Source organism: Coregonus lavaretus (genome assembly GCF_964263955.1).
Source record: "Coregonus lavaretus genome assembly, chromosome: 9".
NCBI classification, from domain to species: domain Eukaryota; kingdom Metazoa; phylum Chordata; class Actinopteri; order Salmoniformes; family Salmonidae; genus Coregonus; species Coregonus lavaretus.
The window spans coordinates 21,548,853-21,572,758 of NC_139996.1; the positions used below are offsets into that span (position 1 = coordinate 21,548,853).

General features: G+C 43.2%; 1 protein-coding gene across 3 annotated transcripts; it reads left to right on the forward strand.

Moving 5' to 3' along the window:
- The first annotated feature begins 645 nt into the window (after positions 1–645).
- LOC311135478 (uncharacterized protein) lies at positions 646–11,242 on the forward strand. 3 transcript variants are annotated; one of them, XM_084169459.1, is made up of 5 exons: positions 776–947; positions 1,217–1,433; positions 2,692–2,883; positions 6,408–6,628; positions 10,323–11,073. In XM_084169459.1, the coding sequence occupies exons 2-5, from the start codon at positions 1,235–1,237 to the stop codon at positions 10,647–10,649; spliced, it is 939 nt and encodes a 312-aa protein (XP_084025585.1). In that variant the 5' UTR covers positions 776–947; positions 1,217–1,234; the 3' UTR covers positions 10,650–11,073. The 3 variants fall into 3 exon arrangements, with proteins under 3 accessions (XP_084025586.1, XP_084025585.1, XP_084025587.1); XM_084169461.1 differs by having other exon boundaries at positions 886–947; positions 10,298–11,242; XM_084169460.1 differs by lacking the exon at positions 10,323–11,073 and having other exon boundaries at positions 646–947; positions 6,408–7,184.
- The last annotated feature ends 12,664 nt before the right edge of the window (positions 11,243–23,906 follow it).

Consider the following 23,906-nt stretch of genomic DNA (forward strand, 5'->3'; position numbering starts at 1 on the left):
TTTTAGCCTGCCTCTTGATACATAGTAATCAACCAGTAAAAGTTGCATAAGCTGTTGTTGACAGTTTGGCTCTGGGTTGTTGGGGTTTTTCCATGATGACCCTGCTCTGGCTGGGGACTAGAAAAGGAAGCTGGAGGTCTTGATTTGTGTGGGGGTACCCAGGTTTCCTTTCCTGAGCTCACACACACACACACACACACACACACACACACACACACACACACACACACACACTGTACGACCCCCTGTTCACCAACACATGGCAGCTATAATGTCATGGCTGAGCGGGAGCATGTGATTGATTGTGATCTAGTGAAAGCATCATGTTACTTACTCTTGTGGGCGAGGTGTGAAACACAAAGTGTTTGTGTGTGTTAATGTGTGTGTGTGGGGGGGGGGGGGGGGTATTTTTCCCCAAAAGATGACAACCTGTCCTTTGTTACACCCCATGCAGAGTGAGGGAACAGGGACCAAGCTTAAAAGTGTCATCACCCTTCAAAACATATAAAATACAGTAAAAAAAAGAAAAGTTGTTTGACTATCGTCCTTTCACTACCACGGTGGATATGGTAGAGGGAGACAGAGCTGCTTTCACTTTCCTAATGACATGAGCCTTTGTGTCACAGCTGTGGGAACTCAAACACTGAGTACGGGGGTTTCTACTGTAGTGGTGAGGCGGAGAGCAACACAGAGGGAAATATATATTGTGTTTTTCTGACTGTGGTACACTGACAGTGTGAGTCACTGTATCGGAGTGTTTGATGGCAATGAGCTCATTGTACAGTAGTCCATCACGCATCTGACTAGCTCCTGCTCTCCTCATGCTGGGTAGATTTATACAAAGCTTCATCACACACTCTAATCCAGCATTCAGGAGTCCACAGTTCAGACAGAGTTCAACATAACAAGATTGTCTGATCCTCTGTATCAACAAAACAAAATTAAAGGTAAGATGAAAATGTCCTATACAATCTGTCTGTTGCTAATGTCGTGTAGCTGATTTACTGTACATTGCTCTGTTGGTTTATGGCACCATTTTAATTTATCTTTTATATATCTTTATAACTTTGAACTGTTACTGATAAGGATTAACGTTTTTAAACAGATTGATACTGTAGTAGATTTACCTGTGAATGCTCCACCCTCTCTCTCACCACACCACCCCTTCTCTCCCTGCTCTCCCACTTTCTCCCTGTCTCATTCTCTTTTCTCTCAGCCCTCTCAGTCTGTCAGTATGAAGGTGTTAGAGGTGGGAGACTCAGTGAGTCAGTTCAGGTTGGCTGAGTCGTGTGTGGGGCTGGCAGGGTGTCTGTGTGTGGCCTACTCTGTTTGGACCCCTTGCTGGCTCAATGACCAGGGACTGTGGTCTATAGGCAACAACAGCACCAACACAGACAGTGATGGTGACCAGACTGGGGGCATCATCTTTAACGGTGAGTCAAGAAGCTACATTGACCGTCAGCATCAACTTTGGCTCTGTACAGCATCAAATTTGGCTCTGTTTGACTCAGAATTAGAGATGTTTATTACCCTTGTGTAAGCAGGGTGTATTAATGTCAGTGACATGTTTATACAATTTAGTTTATGATGTTACGGTAATACTAACTGTTTTTTAAAATTTATTTTACCTTTATTTTACCAGGTTATTCTCATTGAGATAGAAATCAGAGACCTGGTTGCTAATTCAAAGTGTGTGGTTGCACCTAATGGAATGCTTAAGGTAGCAGATGTACAAGGAGAGGCTTAACTGTGAGTGTTGTTGAACATTTTAGTTACACTTAAGGTTGGCTGTCTGCCTTTGGCACTGTGGAGTTTTCCCTCAGAATCCCAGTGATGTGTACAGGTGTGGACTTGCTCCTGAAGCAATCATCCACATTCTCAGAGAACAGGAGGAGAGGTAGATGGGAGGGGGATGTTAAACTTTTAGGGCTGAAGAGGGTGTACAACAGGTAATATACACATCCCAAATTTCTCCACCAGTGCTGGGCCAAAGAAAAAGCTGATGTTAAAGATAGAAAAGCTTGCATACAGTTCATGCTGCTCCCCTGCTTTATTCCTGCACCCATATACTGTATATAAACGGCAGCGAAATATGCCGTGTGGAGGCGTTTCTTCTATTGATTAACTTTTAGGGCCTCTCACAAACCTGACAGGTTTGTTAGGTTAGCTGTTTAGTGTGGTTTTTTAGGCAGTAAGGGTATCTGATTAAAGCAATTGCCTCTCACTGTTGTTCTCTGTTTAGTATGACATCAAAGAGGGACAATGTTAGAATGATAGATCAGCAGTCAATTTGACAATAAATGACATTGTGTATTGTCATTGCATTGACAATTGTATTCGTCTCCGTTCAGAATAATTATTGGGATCTTGAAGAGTTTTTCAGAAGTGACATAGCCGGTTGTTATTGCTCTCTCTTCTATGTTGGACTTGAATATAGCCTGCAGATGTAGACAGGTTTAGACATGAACTCTAGTTCACTGCTGAGAGGAAGAAGAGCTCAACGCCCACATAACTGAGAAACACTGTCCGAGGCAGAAATTATTACAAGTCACTGTAAAATCATGTGTCACTGTTTACATATTATAACCCCTCTGTGTGTGTGTGTGTGTGTGTGTGTGTGTGTGTGTGTGTGTGTGTGTGTGTGTGTATGTATGTGTGTGTGTGTGTGTGTGTGTATGTGTGTGTCTTCAGCCCTGGAGGCAGAGCAAGTGTTTGGGGTACTGTCCTTCTTCATGGCTGTGAATTCGGGGGCTCTGTGCCTCGTGTTCGCCCTCTGCTGGACATCCCAGACAGTGCGCTCCTACTCCAACACCCGTTCCCTCCTCATGTCAGGCCAGGCCCTCTACCCCACCGTCCTGCTAATCCTCACTCTGGGACCCACAGGTCAGTATGGGTCCAGGGCACAGGCCTGAAAGGAAGAAAGTGTGCATGTGTAAAGTATTGGAACAGGGGCTTTGAGTCCACATCCTGCAAGAATCTATCTATGTTGCTTTTAACGATGCAAAACATGTTTTGATCAGTGGAGGCTCCTCAGAGGAGGAAGAGGGGGACCATCCTCCTCAGTGAATTTCTTACAAATAAAAATGGTAAAACATTTAAAAAGTTATCATTTTTAGATAAAACTCTACTAAATATATTATCGTCACCAAATAATTGATGAAAACACACTGTTTTGCAATGAAGGTCTACAGTAGCCTCAACAGCACTCTGTATGGTAGCACCATGGTGTAGCCGGAGGACAGCTAGCTTCCGTTTTCCTCTTGGTACATTGACTTCAATACAAAACCTAGGAGGCTCTTGGTCCTCACCCCCTTCCATAGACTTCCGGAGGACATGCTCCAACTTATCAGAGCTCATGCAGTATAAACTGACATGTTGTCTACCCAATCAAAGGATCAGAGAATGAATCTAGTACTGAAAGCATAAGCTACAGCTAGCTAGCACTGCAGTGCATAAAATATGCTGAGTAGTTGACTCAAAGAGAGAGAAAGCCAATAGTTGAACAGTTCTGAACAAAATAATTTCTTCAAAAATGAAGGAGAAGCGCGAGAGAGAGAGAGAGAGAGAGAGAGAGAGAGAGAGAGAGAGAGAGAGAGAGAGAGAGAGAGAGAGAGAGAGAGAGAGAGAGAGAGAGAGAGAGAGAGAGAGAGAGAGAGAGAGAGAGAGAGAGAGAGAGAGAGAGATTTCGTATTTTTATTTCACTTTCAGTTTCACGTAGCTAGCGAATGCAGCTAGCTAGTTTAGCCTACTCAAAACACCCGGCTAAAACAGAGGGATGCTTTGTTAGCTTGCTGGCTATGACTATCCAACACAACACTGGTACTTTTCCAAGTCAGGGTAAGCTTTTGGTTTTATTAATTTATTTCCATCGGTGCCCGCCGGTGTAACCGCTATACTGCTTAGTGACTGTAACGTTACTGCATGATTGTAGGGGCTTTACGAACGCATTAGTTATATTAGCTATGTTGACTAGGACGTTACTTTAGCTAATAAGGTGACAACGATGTAGGCCGTGTGTAGCGGTTAGGATATGGTTTGGCTTGAAAAGGTTTTATCGCCTGGTCACATACTGCTGATGTGTTGTGCATTGAAGTCCACAAACGAAGGGAAAAGGTGAGTGAACTGTGTTTACAAGTGATCAGGGGTGTATTCATTTATTTTAATATTTTTTTTTGTTAATTTTTTTTATTTAATCTTTATTTAACCAGGTAAGCCAGTTGAGAACAAGTTCTCATTTACAACTGCGACCTGGCCAAGATAAAGCAAAGCAGTGCGATAAAAACAACAACACAGAGTTACATATGGGGTAAAAAAACATAAAGTCAAAAAATACAACAGAAAATATATATACAGTGTGTGCAAATGTAGCAAGTTATGGAGGTAAGGCAATAAATAGGCTATAGTGCAAAATAATTACAATTAGTATTAACACTGGAATGCTAGATGTGCAAGAGATTATGTGCAAATAGAGATACTGGGGTGCAAAAGAGCAAAATAAATAACAATATAGGGATGAGGTAGTTGGGTGGGCTAATTTCAGATGGGCTGTGTACAGGTGCAGTGATCGGTAAGGTGCTCTGACAACTGATGCTTAAAGTTAGTGAGGGAGATAAGAGTCTCCAGCTTCAGAGATTTTTGCAATTCATTCCAGTCATTGGCAGCAGAGAACTGGAAGGAATGGCGGCCAAAGGAGGTGTTGGCTTTGGGGATGACCAGTGAGATATACCTGCTGGAGCGCAGACTACGGGTGGGTGCTGCTATGGTGACCAATGAGCTAAGATAAGGCAGGGATTTGCCTAGCAGTGATTTATAGATGGCCTGGAGCCAGTGGGTTTGACGACGAACATGTAGTGAGGACCAGCCAACAAGAGCGTACAGGTCACAGTGGTGGGTAGTGTATGGGGCTTTGGAGACAAAACGGATGGCACTGTGATAGACTACATCCAATTTGCTGAGTAGAGTGTTGGAGGCTATTTTGTAAATGACATCGCCGAAGTCAAGGATCGGTAGGATAGTCAGTTTTACGAGGGCATGTTTGGCAGCATGAGTGAAGGAGGCTTTGTTGCGAAATAGGAAGCCGATTCTAGATTTAACTTTGGATTGGAGATTCTTTATGTGAGTCTGGAAGGAGAGTTTACAGTCTAACCAGACACCTAGGTATTTGTAGTTGTCCACATACTCTAGGTCAGACCCGTCGAGAGTAGTGATTCTAGTCGGGTGGGCGGGTGCTAGCAGCGTTCGATTGAAGAGCATGCATTTAGTTTTACTAGTGTTTAAGAGCAGTTGGAGGCTACTGAAGGAGTGTTGTATGGCATTGAAGCTCGTTTGGAGGTTTGTTAACACAGTGTCCAATGAAGGGCCAGATGTATACAAAATGGTGTCGTCTGCGTAGAGGTGGATCTGAGAGTCACCAGCAGCAAGAGCGACATCATTGATATACACGGAGAAAAGAGTCGGCCCAAGAATTGAACCCTGTGGCACCCCCATAGAGACTGCCATAGGTCCAGACAACAGGCCCTCCGATTTGACACATTGAACTCTATCTGAGAAGTAGTTGGTGAACCAGGCGAGGCAGTCATTTGAGAAACCAAGGCTATTTAGTCTGCCAATAAGAATGCGGTGGTTGAGAGAGTCGAAAGCCTTGGCCAGGTCGATGAAGACGGCTGCACAGTACTGTCTATTATCGATCGCGGTTATAATATCGTTTAGGATCTTGAGCGTGGCTGAAGTGCACCCATGACCAGCTCGGAAACCGGATTGCATAGCGGAGAAGGTACGGTGGGATTCGAAATGGTCGGTGATCTGTTTGTTAACTTGGCTTTCAAATACTTTCGAAAGGCAGGGCAGGATGGATATAGGTCTGTAACATTCCGCCGACTCTGTTGAAAAATGTTTCTTAAACGGAAGCAAACGGAACGAAACGGGGATAAATGTGTCGCTGTGTGCAGCTACGTTGTAAACGTTCATTCATAGGCTAGGTTGTAACAACCTCATGATGGGAAAATTTGATTATCACGTAGATGCCTAAACCTATCGATGTTACATTGAACTGGGTTAATGGAATATGAATGACAGTCATCCAATATGCTGTAATAGAAATAAGGCCATGCTCATACAAAAAAAATCATCCACCCTCATCATAAACGGCACTGACCGCCACTGGTTTCGATAGAAGATTTCCCATTCCTGTCACTGCTTATGTTAATCTAGTTTCCCTTCTGCTTACTCCTGCTTTATGGGGGAGGAGCTTTTGTCGAGTGTTTTCACACAGGTATGTTAGTAAAGATGGATTGCTTGTGTATTGCCTACAGTAAACACTCAGATTCCTCTGTCTAGACTCCTTCTATCTACTGATGATGACCTGACGGACTCCGCTCTTCCCTTCTCCTCCCTCTCTGTCTCTCTAGGATTCTTTTTCCTCCTCAGCTGGTCCCTCTTCACCTACCAGCACCGGGCAGAGATCAGCGATGACTTTACCTGCCTGGGCTCCTCCTTTTGGCTGGGCGCCCTGGGCTGGGCCCTGCTATTGGTTGCTCTGCCTGTGGTCTTCCTGGTGGAGCAGTGTGTGGTCCCGGACATCCTGCCAGATCTCATGAAGGCCGCTGAAGGGTGGCGGGGCGCTTCCCAGGTACCGTACGTCCAGCGCTTGTTCACCGTGAGTCACCAGCATTGTCATGAAGACCAGAGTGATGAAGACGTTGAGAGAGGGCTGAGGAGGTACATGTCTGTACCCTGAGAGGAGGAATAGAGAGGACACAGGACAGTGATGGTGTATTAGTGTAACCTTCTTCAGGTTCAGACACTGAGCTGACTGCAGAACTGGACTGGACTGAGCACACAGCTGATAGGGGTCCATGTTCACTAGGGAGAGGAGCTTCTAGTCCATGTCTGTATCAGAGATTTCTCCACTGTAGGAGAATGTTCACAGAAGCACTCTGAAAATATGTAATATTAGACAAATAAAATAAAATGTTGTTGGTCGCACACACATATTTTGCAGATGTTATCGCAGGTGCAGCGAAATACTTATGTTTCTAGCTCCGACAGTGCAGTAATACCTAACAAACCAAACCAAAACACACAAATCCAAAAAATAAAGAAATAAAGAAATAGCAGAACGAGCTATGTCAGAGTCCGGAATATATATACACTGCTCAAAAAAATAAAGGGAACACTAAAATAACACATCCTAGATCTGAATGAATGAAATAATCTTATTAAATACTTTTTTCTTTACATAGTTGAATGTGCTGACAACCAAATCACACAAAAATTATCAATGGAAATCTAATTTATCAACCCATGGAGGTCTGGATTTGGAGTCACCCTCAAAATTAAAGTGGAAAACCACACTACAGGCTGATCCAACTTTGATGTAATGTCCTTAAAACAAGTCAAAATGAGGCTCAGTAGTGTGTGTGGCCTCCACGTGCCTGTATGACCTCCCTACAACGCCTGGGCATGCTCCTGATGAGGTGGCGGATGGTCTCCTGAGGGATCTCCTCCCAGACCTGGACTAAAGCATCCGCCAACTCCTGGACAGTCTGTGGTGCAACGTGGCGTTGGTGGATGGAGCGAGACATGATGTCCCAGATGTGCTCAATTGGATTCAGGTCTGGGGAACGGGCGGGCCAGTCCATAGCATCAATGCCTTCCTCTTGCAGGAACTGCTGACACACTCCAGCCACATGAGGTCTAGCATTGTCTTGCATTAGGAGGAACCCAGGGCCAACCACACCAGCATATGGTCTCACAATGGGTCTGAGGATCTCATCTCGGTACCTAATGGCAGTCAGGCTACCTCTGGCGAGCACATGGAGGGCTGTGCGGCCCCCCAAAGAAATGCCACCCCACACCATGACTGACCCACCACCAAACCGGTCATGCTGGAGGATTTTGCAGGCAGCAGAACGTTCTCCACGGCGTCTCCAGACTCTGTCACGTCTGTCACGTGCTCAGTGTGAACCTGCTTTCATCTGTGAAGAGCACAGGGCGCCAGTGGCGAATTTGCCAATCTTAGTGTTCTCTGGCAAATGCCAAACGTCCTGCACGGTGTTGGGCTGTAAGCACAACCCCCACCTGTGGACGTCGGGCCCTCATACCACCCTCATGGAGTCTGTTTCTGACCGTTTGAGCAGACACATGCACATTTGTGGCCTGCTGGAGGTCATTTTGCAGGGCTCTGGCAGTGCTCCTCCTGCTCCTCCTTGCACAAAGGCGGAGGTAGCGGTCCTGCTGCTGGGTTGTTGCCCTCCTACGGCCTCCTCCACGTCTCCTGATGTACTGGCCTGTCTCCTGGTAGCGCCTCCATGCTCTGGACACTACGCTGACAGACACAGCAAACCTTCTTGCCACAGCTCGCATTGATGTGCCATCCTGGATGAGCTGCACTACCTGAGCCACTTGTATGGGTTGTAGACTCCGTCTCATGCTACCACTAGAGTGAAAGCACCGGCAGCATTCAAAAGTGACCAAAACATCAGCCAGGAAGCATAGGAACTGAGAAGTGGTCTGTGGTCACCACCTGCAAAACCAGTCCTTTATTGGGGGTGTCTTGCTAATTGCCTATAATTTCCACCTGTTGTCTATTCCATTTGCACAACAGCATGTGAAATGTATTGTCAATCAGTGTTGCTTCCTAAGTGGACAGTTTGATTTCACAGAAGTGTGATTGACTTGGAGTTACATTGTGTTGTTTAAGTGTTCCCTTTATTTTTTTGAGCAGTGTATATATACAGTACCAGTCAAAAGATTGGACACACCTACTTATTCAAGGGTTTTTCTTTATTTGAACAATTTTCTACATTGTCGAATACTAGTGAAGACATCAACACTTTGAAATAACACATATGGAATCATGTAGTAGCCCAAAAAGTGTTAAACAAATCTAAATATATTTTAGATTTTAGATTCTTCAAAGTAGCCACCCTTTGCCTTGATGACAGCTTTGCACACTCTTGACATTCTCTCAACCAACTTCATGAGGAATGCTTTTCCAACAGTCTTGAAAGAGTTCCCACATATGCTGAGCACTTGTTGGCTGCTTTTCCTTCACTCTGCGGTCCAACTCATCCCAAACCATCTCCATTGGGTTGAGGTCGGGTGATTGTGGAGGCCAGGCTGTGGAGGCAGCACTCCATCACTCTCCTTCTTGGTCAAATAGCCCTTCCACAGCCTGGAGTTTTTTTGGGGGGGTCATTGTCCTGTTGAAAAACAAATGATAGTCCCACTAAGCACAAACCAGATGGGATGGCGTATCGCTGCAGAATGCTGTGGTAGCCATGCTGGTTAAGTGTGCCTTGAATTCTAAATATATCACAGACAGTGTCACCAGCAAAGCACCTCCACACCATCACATCTCCTCCTCCATGCTTCACGGTGGGAACCACACATGCAGAGATCCTCCGCTCACCTACTCTGCATCTCACAGACACTGTTTTTTTTGGGGCTGCAATTTCTGAGGCTGGTAACTCTAGTGAATTTATCCTCAGCAGCAGAGGTATCTCTGGGTCTTCCTTTCCTGTGGTGGTCCTCATGAGAGCCAGTTTCATCATAGCACTTGATGGTTTTTGTGACTGCACTTGAAGAAACGTTCAAAGTTCTTGAAGTGTTCTGTATTGACTGACCTTCATGTCTTAAAGTAATGATGGACTGTAGTTTCTCTTTGCTTATTTTAGCTGTTCTTGCCATAATATGGACTTGGTCTTTTACCAAATAGGGCTATCTTCTGTATACCACCCCTACCCTGTCACAACACAACTGATTGGCTCAAACGCATTAAGAAGGAAATGGTGTGTATAGACAGTATGGACAGTATATGAATAGAAAAGGTGTGTACAGCAGTAGTTATATAGGATAAGCCTTGAATAGAATACAGTATATACATATAAAGTGGGTAAAACAGTATGTAAACATTATTAAAGTGACCAAAAGTGTCATGTGGTGAGTATGACCAAGGTTTGATGTGGAAAAAGCTATTTTTGATACAGCTTGGCAGTAGTGATATGTTCGCAAGTATTCAACATTAATATGTGGAAAGTCACACATTTTGGCTGTTCATGTGCAAAGTGGGATCACTATTTATTGAATTTAGATGAAAGTGATACATACATTTACAGTTTAACAGTTTAACTAATACCTCTAAATCCTATGTGAATGTAAATATTATCAGAAAGCTTGATACCCGTCACCACTATAAAGTGATTGATATTACAACGTTTTTGCTGTGTGACTGTGATATTATTGATATTGTACATTTTAAAAACAGATGAATAAACTGCTGTTTTTATTTACTCAGCCCTGTTAACCAGTATCTCCACCAGGCTCCAGACGTCTTCCTGTCATCACCAGAGAACAGTCCCCTGCCCTGCCAGTGCCAAGCCACTGGATATCACACTGCACTCCCACAAACAGCCATATTATTACACCCCTCTTCCCCCATGAGCAGTAGAACCATCACATCCAGCAGTACAGTTGACTCATGCCAGCCATCTACTCAGCACTGCCAAGCTACCTGTCTCTCTCACAGCCCTTCATTAGTTCTCTCAATCTTCTCTCTTCTCTTAATTCCCCAACAGGAGTGGAGAGAGTGGGCTGCCTGCCTGCCATCCTGCCATCCTGCCCCATGTTCACGTCCTGATCCTTGTTAAAGTAGGGGAGAATTAACAGGCTCTGGCTTTGTTAATTGGCCGTTAATCAGGTGTTGCTCTAATTAAAAGGCAGTTCCACCCTGTTGGCGCCTGCTAATGAGTGTGTTATTAAATCCACCAAGGATTTGGGTCTCTTTTTCAATTTATCAACAGGGTAGAGACTAATTTGTGTTGGAATGAGAGTGGAATGTCATTGAAGGTTGTCTTGCTAGATAGCGTGACCCATGCATAGGGTCAAGTGCTCCCTTACTCTCTACACAGTCCTGTGTAGCTCAGTTGGTAGAGCATGGCGTTTGCAACGCCAGGGTTGGGGGTTCGTTTCCCACAGGGGACCAGTATGAAAAAAAATGTATGCACTCACTAACTGTAAGTCGCTCTGGATAAGAGCGTCTGCTAAATGACTAAAATGTAAATGTACATAGACAACAAACATGGTGGTGTGTAGTGTTATTGCGTGTGTGTGTGTAGTGCATCCAGCTGCACTGAATGTGAGGATACTCATGTTGTGAATTTCTCCCTTGTGCTGTATTGCTCTTCAAGAGATTGGGTCTTTCCACTCTTTGACATTGTGTATACATGGAGATGTGACCCTTCCCTGGCCTCTTCATTTAAGTAGAGCACGGCCCTTCATCAGACACAGCTGTGGCTCTCTGCCTGGCTTTTTGAGACCTTTGGGCAAGGCCATGTGGTAACGGAGTCACACTCCCACTATAGAAATGAGCAGATATTTTTTATAATCAGGGCCAAATCTTAGTGCAATATATGTATTTGAAGGTATTTGTTAGTGCTTTAATGCAATATTATCAAGTAATTGTTCAAATATATCTGTCATGCAAAAACATTATTAGTGCTGGGTGATAGTCACAGCTTCCCAGAAACTAAACAAATCATCTTACTTCAAATAATGTGTATGCATTTTATGACTCCCAAATGGCTCCATGACAGATATTCAATTTTGCATCAGGATATTGTCCTAAAAATACTGATCCAGAGATAATTATATTGCAATATGCTATTTTGCACGTTTGTAACTCTGTTAATGGACATCTCTTTGGATTATTTGTATTTTCATGATGAAATATTACATGAAATGATACCAAAATATAGTCAACTAAGTACTTTATCAGATGATATGTTACATTAATGGATTATCAGTAAAAAACAGAATGTTATGTAGGTTTGCATATACACCCCCCCCCCCCCCCCCCAAATAGATGTTAATTGACTGTGACTCAATTACCAAGCACTAATTAGAGATGTTTTGCATGAAAGATATATTTGAACAATTACTTGTTAGTATTGCATTAAAGCACTAACAAATACATACATAGCATTAAGACTTGGCCCTGATTGTAAAACAAGACATGGCAGTTTTTAGAGTGGGAGTGTGACTCCTTTACTGTGTGACCTTGCCCCTCTATATAACCCATACACAGTATCACTTAACCCCTCTACTACTCACTTCCCCTACCCACTTCACCTTTCTCTCAACCCACTGAGAGATAGAGACAGAAACAGCGAGGGTAAGAGAGAAACCGAGTCTGATGGAGCGAGAGAGAGAGAGATGGAGAAAGAGAGTAATATAGAAAAAATAATAGCTTAGGATGAAGGGAAAGGGAGAGAGAGGATTGTTTAGTGTTGTTTGCCAACTTGGCCTTTTGGTGGTGCTAGTGTAACGTGTTATATTTTTGCTGTCATTTGATGAGTAATGAAATGACGGAAGATGGACTCATACGATGTGTGTGTGTGTGTGTGTGACTAAGTGCGCACACGTTTGCGTGTACCTTGATTTATTACAGACAAACCCTGACAAACCCTGATGAAGAACAATATTTCGGAATATTTATTAGGAGCCAGGATGTGGCGGTCGACTTAATAAGTCAGCTGTTATTCAGCTACGTCTCTGTCTTGGAGGACAGTAAATTATGAAATAAAGCAGGAACTCAATGCTCTCTGCAGTTGTATTTTTCGGTGGTTTCTATAATTAATCGTGAATATTTGTAACTTCTCTGACAGTTAAATGCTGTTACGTTAGAGCAGAGACACTGAGGGGAAATGTAGGAATACAAGACAGCAGGGGAGAAACAGGTGGAAATGATGAGATGGTGGAGCGAGTGAGAGTAGGGATTTGAGAAGTCAGAAGATGGTTTAACGTTTCTTCATTGTAGTCTACCAAATGTTTGAATTGTGTTGTGTCACAGACCTGTCTTGATAAAAAGCCCATCAGAATTCTTTCCCTTCCACTCTCTCTGCCTCCCCTGTCTCTCTCTTTAACTCTCTCTCGCTCTCTCTTCGCTCTAATGTAATAGTTATGGTCTCTCTATTATGGGCTCTCTGCCTTCAATTCCATTGCATTTTACATTTTAGTCATTCAATATAAATGGTCAGTCTACAGTATCTATGTGAATGGAAATATCAGAAGATGTTTGGTCTCCCAGAGAAAGGGAGGGAGAGAGTAAAAGAGAGAGAAAAAAAGAGAGAGAAAAAGGTGGACATGGACGTGAGGAGAGTAAACTCAGTGCCCTGGTGTCCAGGCTCTCCCTTCTTGCAAGGAGGACCCTGGCTTTCCGTCTCTCCTGGTGAATGTTACTGGCGTCCTGTTTCGTCCAGACCACCAAGGGGTGTCATGCACCCATTATTTTAGAGGGGGCATGAAGTACGTGAGGGTGGGGGGGGTGGGTGGTCCTGCATTTTTCAAACACCTGAAACAGCTAGAGCCATAGTCATTATGCCTAATTATATGTAAAACATTTACCTCTTTTAATTAATGATGCACATCGATTTTTTAAAGAACTTTTATGCCGTAGGAGTTTATTGCAACTGCCACACTGGTATATAGTATCATAACCCAATAATTTTTGTCAAATGCTAGTGAGGTTGGGAGATTAGGAACCTATTTAGCTGGCTTGCTAGGTGGCTGGTACTACAGAGAAACAACAAAACATTTTTGTTTTATTTATTCATCAAGAAGGAATCAATAGGCTACGTAGCTTGATCAAATTAATTTACAAACATTACCGGCAGCTAAAATCAAATGAAACGCTGTGTGTGTCATTCTGTCTCTCCTCCTCTGCTGCATGACACTAGATCACAGTTTTCAAACTCATTCTATGGAGGGCCGAGTGGCTGTGGGTTTTTGCTCCTCCCTTGTACTTGATTGATGAATTAAGGTAACTAATTAGTAAGGAACTCCTCGCACCTGGTTGTTTATGTCTTAATTGAAAGGAAAAAACTAAAACCTTTCTGTATAAGCCCAGGCATTTGTATGTGTGTGTGCATGTGTGTGTGCATGTGTATGTGTGTGTGCGTGTGTGTGTGTGTGTGTGCGTGTGTGTGTGTGTGTGTGTGTGTGTGTGTGTGTGCGTGTATGTGTGTGTTCGTGTGTGTGTGTGTGTGCGTGTGTGTGTGTGTGTGTGTGTGTGTGCGTGTGTGTGTGTGTGTGTGCGTGTGTGTGTGTGTGTGTGTGTTTGGGGAACCAGGTTTCCATCCAACCTTTTTATGTAAAGTACAAGTTGGATAAAAAAATGTCAGGCCTGATGGTAACAGCAAATTTGACGGTAAACTTTCCAAATGTCGACAAAGCAAAATATTCTAGACAAGGTGGGATCTTTTTGTGTCAGTGAAATTAATTATGCTAGAGAAAAGTCAGTGGAAATGCCTTTATGCTCAAATATTGATATAATAACCATCATATCAAAGTAAACTTGGAGTCACACAATGATATGTTGTGTGGGGCTCCCACTACTGTATTTGTATTGTATTTATTAAGGATCCCCATTAGCTGCTGCCAAGGCAGCAGCTACTCTTCCTGGGGTCCTGCAACTACGACTCGGGAAAGCATGCAGTTTACTTCGCTACAGATGAAATAAGTTATGATGAACTTCACAGGGTGGTGAAAGTGCACAATGATGAGCTTGATGTGCCTTTCAATAAATATTGAGAGTCTTATTCTGGTGACATGATGATCGATGCTTGGCTGCCATTTGACAAATAAAAATAATAATCTGCATAATATGTAGGTAGCCTGCCCTCACTGTATCTGCCTGCTGTTGGCTAGAGCGCACATGCCAAGACCAGAGTGGGCACATTCGCTATATAACACAAAAATGTTTTGGTGACAAAACCATCAGTAGAGTTGAAAATGCGATGGAAACCCATTTCACTTGTACATGGGAATTGAACCATAAAAGTTATTTTTATGTGCAGTACGTCATCACACACAGCCTTTTATCCACAACAAGTCAATTTTATGGAAACACATCTCTGGTGGGTAATGCGCATATTGTTTTTATGCAGATTTTAGAATATTAGCATGAAAATCTCTTGCCAATTGGATGGACACCTAGCTAGTGTGTGTCTTTTTGTGTACGCCTGTGGCTCCATTCTCATCTCTCTATTCATGCCTGGCCAACTGCAGTCGCTCCCGTCCCTTATCTCCCGGTGACCAAGGAAATTAAATTACAAATATAATCACTCGATGCCAGTTTCTTTAACTGCATGCCTCTGCTTTGCATATAGAGTGTGCTTGCTTTGGGGACGCGTGGTGTGAAGTTACTCATAGGACTGTTTGAAATAATGGGCCTGGCCCTATACCTGCCGAAGTAGAGTCACACACTTTCTTTACACTGTTGTTCACATTGACAAAGCTATCTGAAGGAGAAGGTTGGGGAAAGAGCAATGTGGTGGTGAGAGAGACAGGTACAGAAATCTGGTGGCAGAAACATTTCTGCATTTACTGTTTTGTGTAGGCAAGTAATTTAGAATAGTGTAAAGAGCTGTGGTGGGAGAAGGTAAGTATATCGAAACAGACATTTCCTTGTATTAAAAAAAAGATTAGTAGAAAAAGGTGATGAGAATGATAACCTAAAGAGAAACTTTCCATTGTTCTGTATTAAAGGTATTCTCCCCTGACTATCTATCTATCTATCTATCTATCTATCTATCTATCTATCTATCTATCTATCTCTCTCTCTCTCTCTCTCTCTCTCTCTCTCTCTCTCTCTCTCTCTCTCTCTCTCTCTCTCTCTCTCTCTCTCTCTCTCTCTCTCTCTCTCTCTCTCTCTCTCTCTCTATCTATCTCTCTCAATTACTCTCTGTCTCTCTCTCTATCTCTCTCTCTCAATTACTCTCTCTCTCTCTCTCTCTCTCTCTCTCTCTCTCTCTCTCTCTCTCTCTCTCTCTCTCAATTACTCTCTCTCTCTCAATTTAAATGTCTCTCTCTCTCTCTCTCTATCTCTCTCAATTACTCTCTATCTCTCTCAATTACTCTCTATCTCTCTCAATTACTCTCTCTCTCTCTCTCTCTCTCTCTCTCGGTATCTGTCTGTCTCCTTCTCTCTTTCCCTCATTCTGCAGGGCTTTTACAGGGGGAAATTAAAATGTGTTTGTTTAGAATGATGAGTTAAACGAGAGAGGAAGGTAGAGGGGGTAAAATATGTTGATATGGAAAGCAACGGTATCAATATCTCCAAATCTACCCCATCACAAAACACTTTCTTAAGCAGGTGTGTCCACACACCTATGCCTCCTTTAGAGGAGAACCCTCATGACCAACAGGTTGGTGTGTGTGTGTGTGTGTGAGAGAGAGAGAGAGACAAGGCAAGAAGGGCCTACTATGCCATCAAAAGGAACATAAAAGTCGACATACCAATAAGGATCTGGCTAAAAATACTTGAATCAGTTATAGAACCCCATTGCCATTTATGGTTGTAAGGTCTGGGGTCCGCTCACCAACCAAGAATTCACAAAATGGGATAAACACCAAATTGAGACTCTGTATGCAGAATTCTGCAAAAATATCCTCAGTGTACAACATAAAACACCAAATAATGCATGCAGAGCAGAATTAGGCCGATACCCGCTAATTATCAAAATCCAGAAAAGAGCAGTTAAATTCTACAACCACCTAAAAGGAAGCGATTCCCAAACCTTCCATAACAAAGCCATCACCTACAGAGAAATGAACCTGAAAAAGAGCCTCCTAAGCAAGCTAGTCCTGGGGCTCTGTTCACAAACATGAACAGATCCCACAGAGACTCAGGACAGCAACATAATTAGACCCAACCAAATTATGAAAAAACTAAAAGATAATTACTTGACACATTGGAAAGAATTAACAAAAAAACAGAGCAAACTAGAATGCTATTTGGCCCTAAACAGAGAGTACACAGTGGCAGAATACCTGACCAGAGAGTACACAGTGGCAGAATACCTGACTGTGACTGACCCAAAATTAAGGAAAGCTTTGACCATGTACAGACTCAGTGAGCATAGCCTTGCGATTGAGAAAGGCCACTGAAGGCAGACCTGGCTCTCAAGAGAAGACAGGCTATGTGCACACTGCCCACAAAATGAGGTGGAAACTGAGCTGCACTTCCTAACTTCCTGTCAATTGTATGACCATATTAGAGACACATATTTCCCTCAGATTACACAGACCCACAAAGAATTAGAAAACAAATCCAATTTTGATAAACTCCCATATCTATTGGGTGAAATACCACAGTGTGCAATCACAGCAGCAATATTTGTGACCTGTTGCCACAAGAAAAGGGCAACCAGTGAAGAACAAACACCATTGTAAATACAACCTAGATTTATGTTGATTAATTTTCCCTTTTGTACTTTAACTATTTGCACATCATTACAACACTGCATATAGACATAATATGACCCTTGAAATGTCTTTATTCTTTTGTAACTTTTGTGAGTGTAATGTTTACTGTACATTTTTTATTGTTTATTTCACTTGCTTTGGCAATGTAAACATATGTTTCCCATGCCAATAAAGCCCTTATATTGAAATTGAATAGAGAGATAGAGAGGGCCAGGCTGGTAAAATAATGTCTCCCCGCTGTATTCTGTGATTCATGGTGTGTTTGCTTGCCATTTCTCTCAAACTGGACCAGCCAACCTCCAGAAGACAACAGTCTCTACCCCTCAGTGCTCTCCCCCTTCCTCTCCTCCTGCTCCTCCTCTCCACGTCTCACCCCTTTTTCTCCTCTGGTTCTGCCTGTTATTTCTCTCGCCAACTTGACCAGCCAGCCTCCAGATGACGTCAGTGTCTCCCTCTCCTCTCAGTCTCTCCCTCCCCCTCACATCATTAGGCTGTGAATTGGTTTAAAGATCAGCCACTCTAAATCAGTCCTGAATCAGCGTGTGTCACGATGCCATTGTCCCCGTCTGAGCTATGACACCATCGTCATTGAAAAGGGCACGGTCGTCCTGGCATTTCCCATAATGGATGTTTTAGTTAAAGGACAGGAAAATAATAACCAGATCTTTGTCTGGGAGCAGCGCCGTTTGTCTTCTTCCAGGAGAGTGGAGACCATACCAGGGGACTGTCAGGGATTGCGGGCCCTGGGGGGCCTGGTGGCCCTGGGGGCTGGAGCTGACAGACAACGCTGCTCTTTTCACCCTCAAACAAGCAGGATGACTGTTTTTTCTCTGTCTCTCTTCACACCTTTCTCCTGTGGTCAGCGACATGCCCATTACACTGATGGAGAGAAAGATGAGATGAAAGACAGAAAGAAAGAAAGAGAAAATATCCCCAGGTTTGGGAGGAATCGGTGCTTTCTCTGTTGGGGAAGGATGGCTACAAGTTTTCAAACACAACTGACCACCTCTGTAGAGTTCCATGATACTATTGCTAATAACCAGATAAGCGTTGAAGAGCTCCACCACATCTGTCCAGGTGTAGCAGTAGCATACAGTATTGGCGTCTTGAAAGAGACTGAGCACACTCCTGTAATTGTTTGAGGAGGTTCTTCCAGGAGACACTAGCCTGCTGGTGATGGGCTGGCTGTGTACATTTGCATGGATTTCTAAAAAAGAACTAAGAGGCGATTAAACACGAAACAAATCCTCTGAGCGAGTGTTTACGTGGCTGGGGGTCCCCCGGCGCACTGATGCCCCTCTCCTCACTCAGGGAAATCTACATTTAATTAACACAGAATTAAAGAGCATTGTTTTTTTTATTAAAGACACCAGGCTGTATTCCCCACACTACTCCGGTGTCCCTGAATCCGGCTTTAATTTGATTTGGGTTTATGGAGAGTGGATCAGAACCATCTGGAGTGTCTGCCTCTTGATCAGACCTATGGGGTACTGTCTGTAAACATACTACCAGGCTTCCAGTAGTGAAAATAGATTTAACTTCTTCTCGTATGGGACCTCCTATGTGTGCACGCACATGCTTCAAAAAATTGTATGGGCCTAATCATAGAATTACTTATCGAATCCCTATTAATTTAAAGGATCTTTGTTGTAGTAAAGATTTGTTGTTTAACTTTTTTAATGTATTACCTATTAATGTGGCATAAACACAACTAGTTATGATTTTTTTCATCTTATTGTCAAACAATCACTTCACAACGCTCCTGTAAGCCTGGCTACCTGCGCACTTTCGTCCACTAAAAAAGTATTCCCGCATCCATAGAGTGCACTGTGCACCCACTATTTGATGAATGGAAAGAGACATCTGTTACAAAAGACCCAAAATGTTATGATTGACATTCGGTGATTGTCAAATAGGCCTACAATAGTAACCTGAATTGATGCGTCCACTGCTGTCCGCGTGCGTCTCGCTCTCGGCCACTCATCTCTGCCTTGGAAAATGTTGTAGTGTATTTCCACACGTTTTCAAGTCCATTTGCTAATTTTTCATGCGACTGACATGCGCTAATGATAAATAATAGTTTAAGCCTACAGTTTTCTTGGCATCTTTGTTTTAATTATTGTGATAGGCTCATGTTTTACCGGAACGGCGTAACACTGTACCCCCACTATTTATTTAGCCTGTACTCCCTACCTAACTACCGGACCGTACCGGCTTACTTTCACCCCTGCAGGCTTCTCTTCAATAAAATAAAATCAAATGTTATTTGTCACATGCGCCGAATACAACAGGTGTAGACCTTACAGTGAAATGCTTACTTACAAGCCCTTAACCAACAATGCAGTTTTAAGAAAGAATACATTGGTATGGGATTAGTATGGGGATTCCTTTGTAATAAATACGTTATTTTAACAAATATGTTTCCTATATCATCTAGTCTCTACAGAACAGAACAATGTAAAATAACAAGATCTGCACATAATCAACATAAAGATCTTTGAGCACCAGGTAGAGGGCAATATTAATCAAATGTATTATAATATTGACAATGCTTGCACTTGAGAGAAGAACATTTGAGGACAAATGGTGAGAGCAGTGATGCTGAGTGTGTGTACTTCAGCTCTGTGTTGAAGCCCTACCACTCTCCACAGGATGACTCCAACACAGTCCCATCACACAGGGTCACGTCGCAGGACCAGCCCCAACAAGGCGTCTAGATGACATCACTCACCTCCCCTGTCCCCTCTCTGTCAGCCTGTGATTATGGAGGCTCTACCTGAGAGGGAGGGAGGGATGGAGGGAGGGAGGGAGGGAGGGAGGGAGGGAGGGAGGGAGGGAGCAAGTAATGAATCTCCATCATTCCATTAATTCACTATTAGCAAGGTCAGGGTGAAGAGAGAGGGAGACAGCGGAGAAAGATAAGGAGAGAGAAAGATAGAGAGAGAGAGGGAGAAATAGAGGGAAAGAGAGAGGAAGAGACGGATGAGGGCAGTATGAGTGGTTGGGACAGGGATCTATTCTGGCAGGTAGTGTTGATAAATGGCTGAGCATCAGGGTCCTAATGAACCAAATCATCTGGGGGAGGAGACAGACAGAGAGAGGGAGGTGACACACTTTTGCAATGGTGTGGGTGTGATGGTAAACTTGATAACCTCAGGTCAGGGTATATACAGTGCGTTCGGAAAGTATTCAGACCCCTTGACTTTTTCCACATTTTGTTACATTACAGCCTTATTCGAAAATTGATTAAATAAATAAAATAAAAACATCAATCTAGACACAATACCCCATAATGACGAAGCAAAAACTGGTTTTTGGAAATGTTTGCAAATGTATTAAAAACATAAATACCTAATTTACATAAGTATTCAGACCCTTTGCTATGAGTCTCGAAATTGCACTCAGGTGCATCCTGTTTCCATTGATCATCCTTGAGATGTTTCTACAACTTGATTGGAGTCCACCTGTGGTAAATTCAATTGACATGATTTGGAAAGACACACACCTGTCTATATAAGGTCCCACAGTTGACAGTGCATGTTAGAGCAAAAACCAAGCCACGAGGTCAAAGGAATTGTCCGTAGAATGCCGAGACAGGATCGTGTCAAGGCACAGATCTGGGGAAGGGTAATAAAAACTTTCTGCAGCATTGAAGGTCCCCAAGATTACAGTGGCCTCCATCAGTCTTAAATGGAAGAAGTTTGGAACCACCAAGGCTCTTCCTAGAGCTAGCCGCCCGGCCAAACTGAGCAATCGGGGGAGAAGTGCCTTGGTCAGGGAAGTGACCAAGAACCTGATGGTCACTCTGACATAGCTCCAGAGTTCCTCTGTGGAGATGGGAGAACCTTCCAGAAGGACAACCATCTCTGCAGCACTCCACCAATCAGACCTTTATGGTAGAGTGGCCAGACAGCAGCCACTCCTTAGTAAAAGGCACAAGACAGCCCGCTTGGAGTTTGCCAAAAGACACCTAAAGGACTCTCAGACCATGAGAAATAAGATTCTCTGGTCTGATGAAACCAAGATTGAACTCTTTGGCCTGAATGCCAAGTGTCACGTCTGGAGGAAACCTGGCACCATCCCTACGGTGAAGCATGGTGGTGGAAGCTTCATGCTGTGGGGATATTTTTCAGCGGCAGGGACTGGGAGACTAGTCAGGATCGAGGGAAAGATGAACGGAGCAAAGTACAGTGAGATCCTTGATGAAAACCTGCTCCAGAGTGCTCAGGACCTCCGACTGGGGCAAAGGTTCACCTTCCAACAGGACAACAACACTAAGCACACAGCCAAGACTACGCAGGAGTGGCTGCGGGACAAGTCTCTGAATGTCCTTGAGTGGCCCAGCCAGAATCCGGACTTGAACCCGATCGAACATCTCTGGAGAGATCTGAAAATAACTGTGTAGCGACGCTCCCCATCCAACCTGACAGAGCTTGAGAGTATCTGCAGAGAAGAATGGGAGAAACTCCCCAAATACAGTTGTGCCAAGCTTGTAGCGTCATACCTAAGAGGACTCGAAGCTGTAATATCTGCCAAAGGTGCTTCAACAAAGTACTGAGTAAAGGGTCTGAATACTTATGTAAATGTGATATTTCCGTTAAAAAAAAAACATTTCTAAAAACCTCTTTTTGCTTTGTCATTATGGGGTATTGTGTGTAGATTGATGAGCGGGAAAAAAAAAACAATTTAATCCATTTTAGAATAAGTCTGTAACGTAAAAATATGTTGAAAAAGTCAAGGGGTCTGAATACTTTCTGAATGCTCTGTAGATAGAGAGTGGTACAAACAGAGTGTGCAAGCTAAGGTAATTATAGAGTAAGAGAGAAAAAATAAACTAATGGCAGAAGCACTGAGCATTCTCTAATCATGCAGTTCAATATTCCTGAAGCTACAATATAGGCTACTTGGAAAAATATAAAACACAATGTATTCAGCCTACATCGTTGTCACCATATTAGCAAATGTCAAGTCAACATAGCTACTAGAACTAACGCATTAGTGAACCTGCTACAATCATGCAGTACAGTTAGCAAGCAGTTTAGCAGTTACACCGGCGGGCCCCGGTGGCAATAAATGAATAAAATCAAAAGCTTACCTTGACTTGGAAGAGTTCCAGTGTTGGATAGCCATAGCCATAGCCAGCTAGATAACATAGCATCCCTTTCTGTTTGGGTCGGGTGTTTCAGTAGGCTAAACTAGCTAGCTGCATTTGCTAGCTAAGTAAGTGAAAATGAAAAAAATAAGAATATAGCTAGCTCTCTCTTTTTTGGTTCTCCTTCAGTTTTTAGAATAAATTAATTTGTTCAAAACTGTTCAACTATTGTCTTTCTCTCTCTTTGAGTCAACTACTCACCACATTTTATGCACTGCAGGGCTAGCTAGCTGTAGCTTATGCTTTCAGTACTAGATTTATTCTCTGATCCTTTGATTGGGTGGACAACATGTCAGTTCATGCTGCAAGAGCTCTGATAGGATGGAGGACGTCCTCCGAAAGTTGTCATAATTACTGTGTAAGTCTATGGAATGGGGTGAGAACCACGAGCCTCCTAGGTTTTGTATTGAAGTCAATATACCCAGAGGAGGATGGAAACTAGCTGTCCTCTGGCAACACCATGGTGCTACCCTACAGAGTGCTGTTGAGGCTACTGTAGAACTTCATTGCAAAACAGTGTGTTTTAATCAATTATTCGGTGACATGAATATATTTATTAGTTTTATCTAAAAAGGATAACTTTTCACAATTTTTATTTTTATGAAATTCACTGAGGATGGCTCTCCTCTTCCTCCTCTGAGGAGCCTCCACTGGAATGTACAGTCTGTATTTAAAATTCAAAAAGCACTTGTACATTTGAATTATCTTTTTGCAGGTGCGTGGGAATAATGGGATTACTTCAAAGAAAAGAGAAACCCACACATTGCTCTTTCTCATATCACTTTTTTTATTCAAGCTTATGTGTCGGCCTCTTAGTCTTCATCAGAGCTTGTCTTTTTTTGATCATGCAGTGTGTCATAGTAAGATGGACCACTTAACCTCCAACATGTGAGAAGACGTCCACAGAGACCTTCAGCACCGTGGACAGCGACCCATGTCACGGCTCTCCTTACAGGGTCGACACAGGAAGTAATCCATCACCCTCCTCCTTTCCCAGTCCTTCTACTTGTCCCCAAATCCACATTCATAACAGTCAGCTCCATGCCAGGTGTCTGTCTCTGCCAGGTTGTATTTCCATACAAACATCAACCAGCCGTTGAGTTGATCAATAACAAGTCAATCAACAGAGGCAGAGAGATGGGCGTCTCAGGGGGTCCCCAACTGCTTGTTATTAGACAGACAGACATCTGCAGCTTTTTCTTTTTGTCTTTCTGTCTATCTGTCTGTCTGTCAGTCAGTCAGTCTTTCTGTTTGTCTCTTTGTCCATCTGTGCTTACCTATAACTATGCTGTACATAGGGTTGGGTTCAATGGTTAAATTGAGCCAGAGCTACCCAGAGCCAAGCTCCAGCACCGTATGGGTCCAAAGAGGAGTAGGATAGAAAGTTGGATAATAGTACCCTAACCCTAGAATGGTAATACATTATACTTACATGAGTAACACTAACCCTAACCCTTACCCTAATACTAACCCTAAACCTAGCTTAATG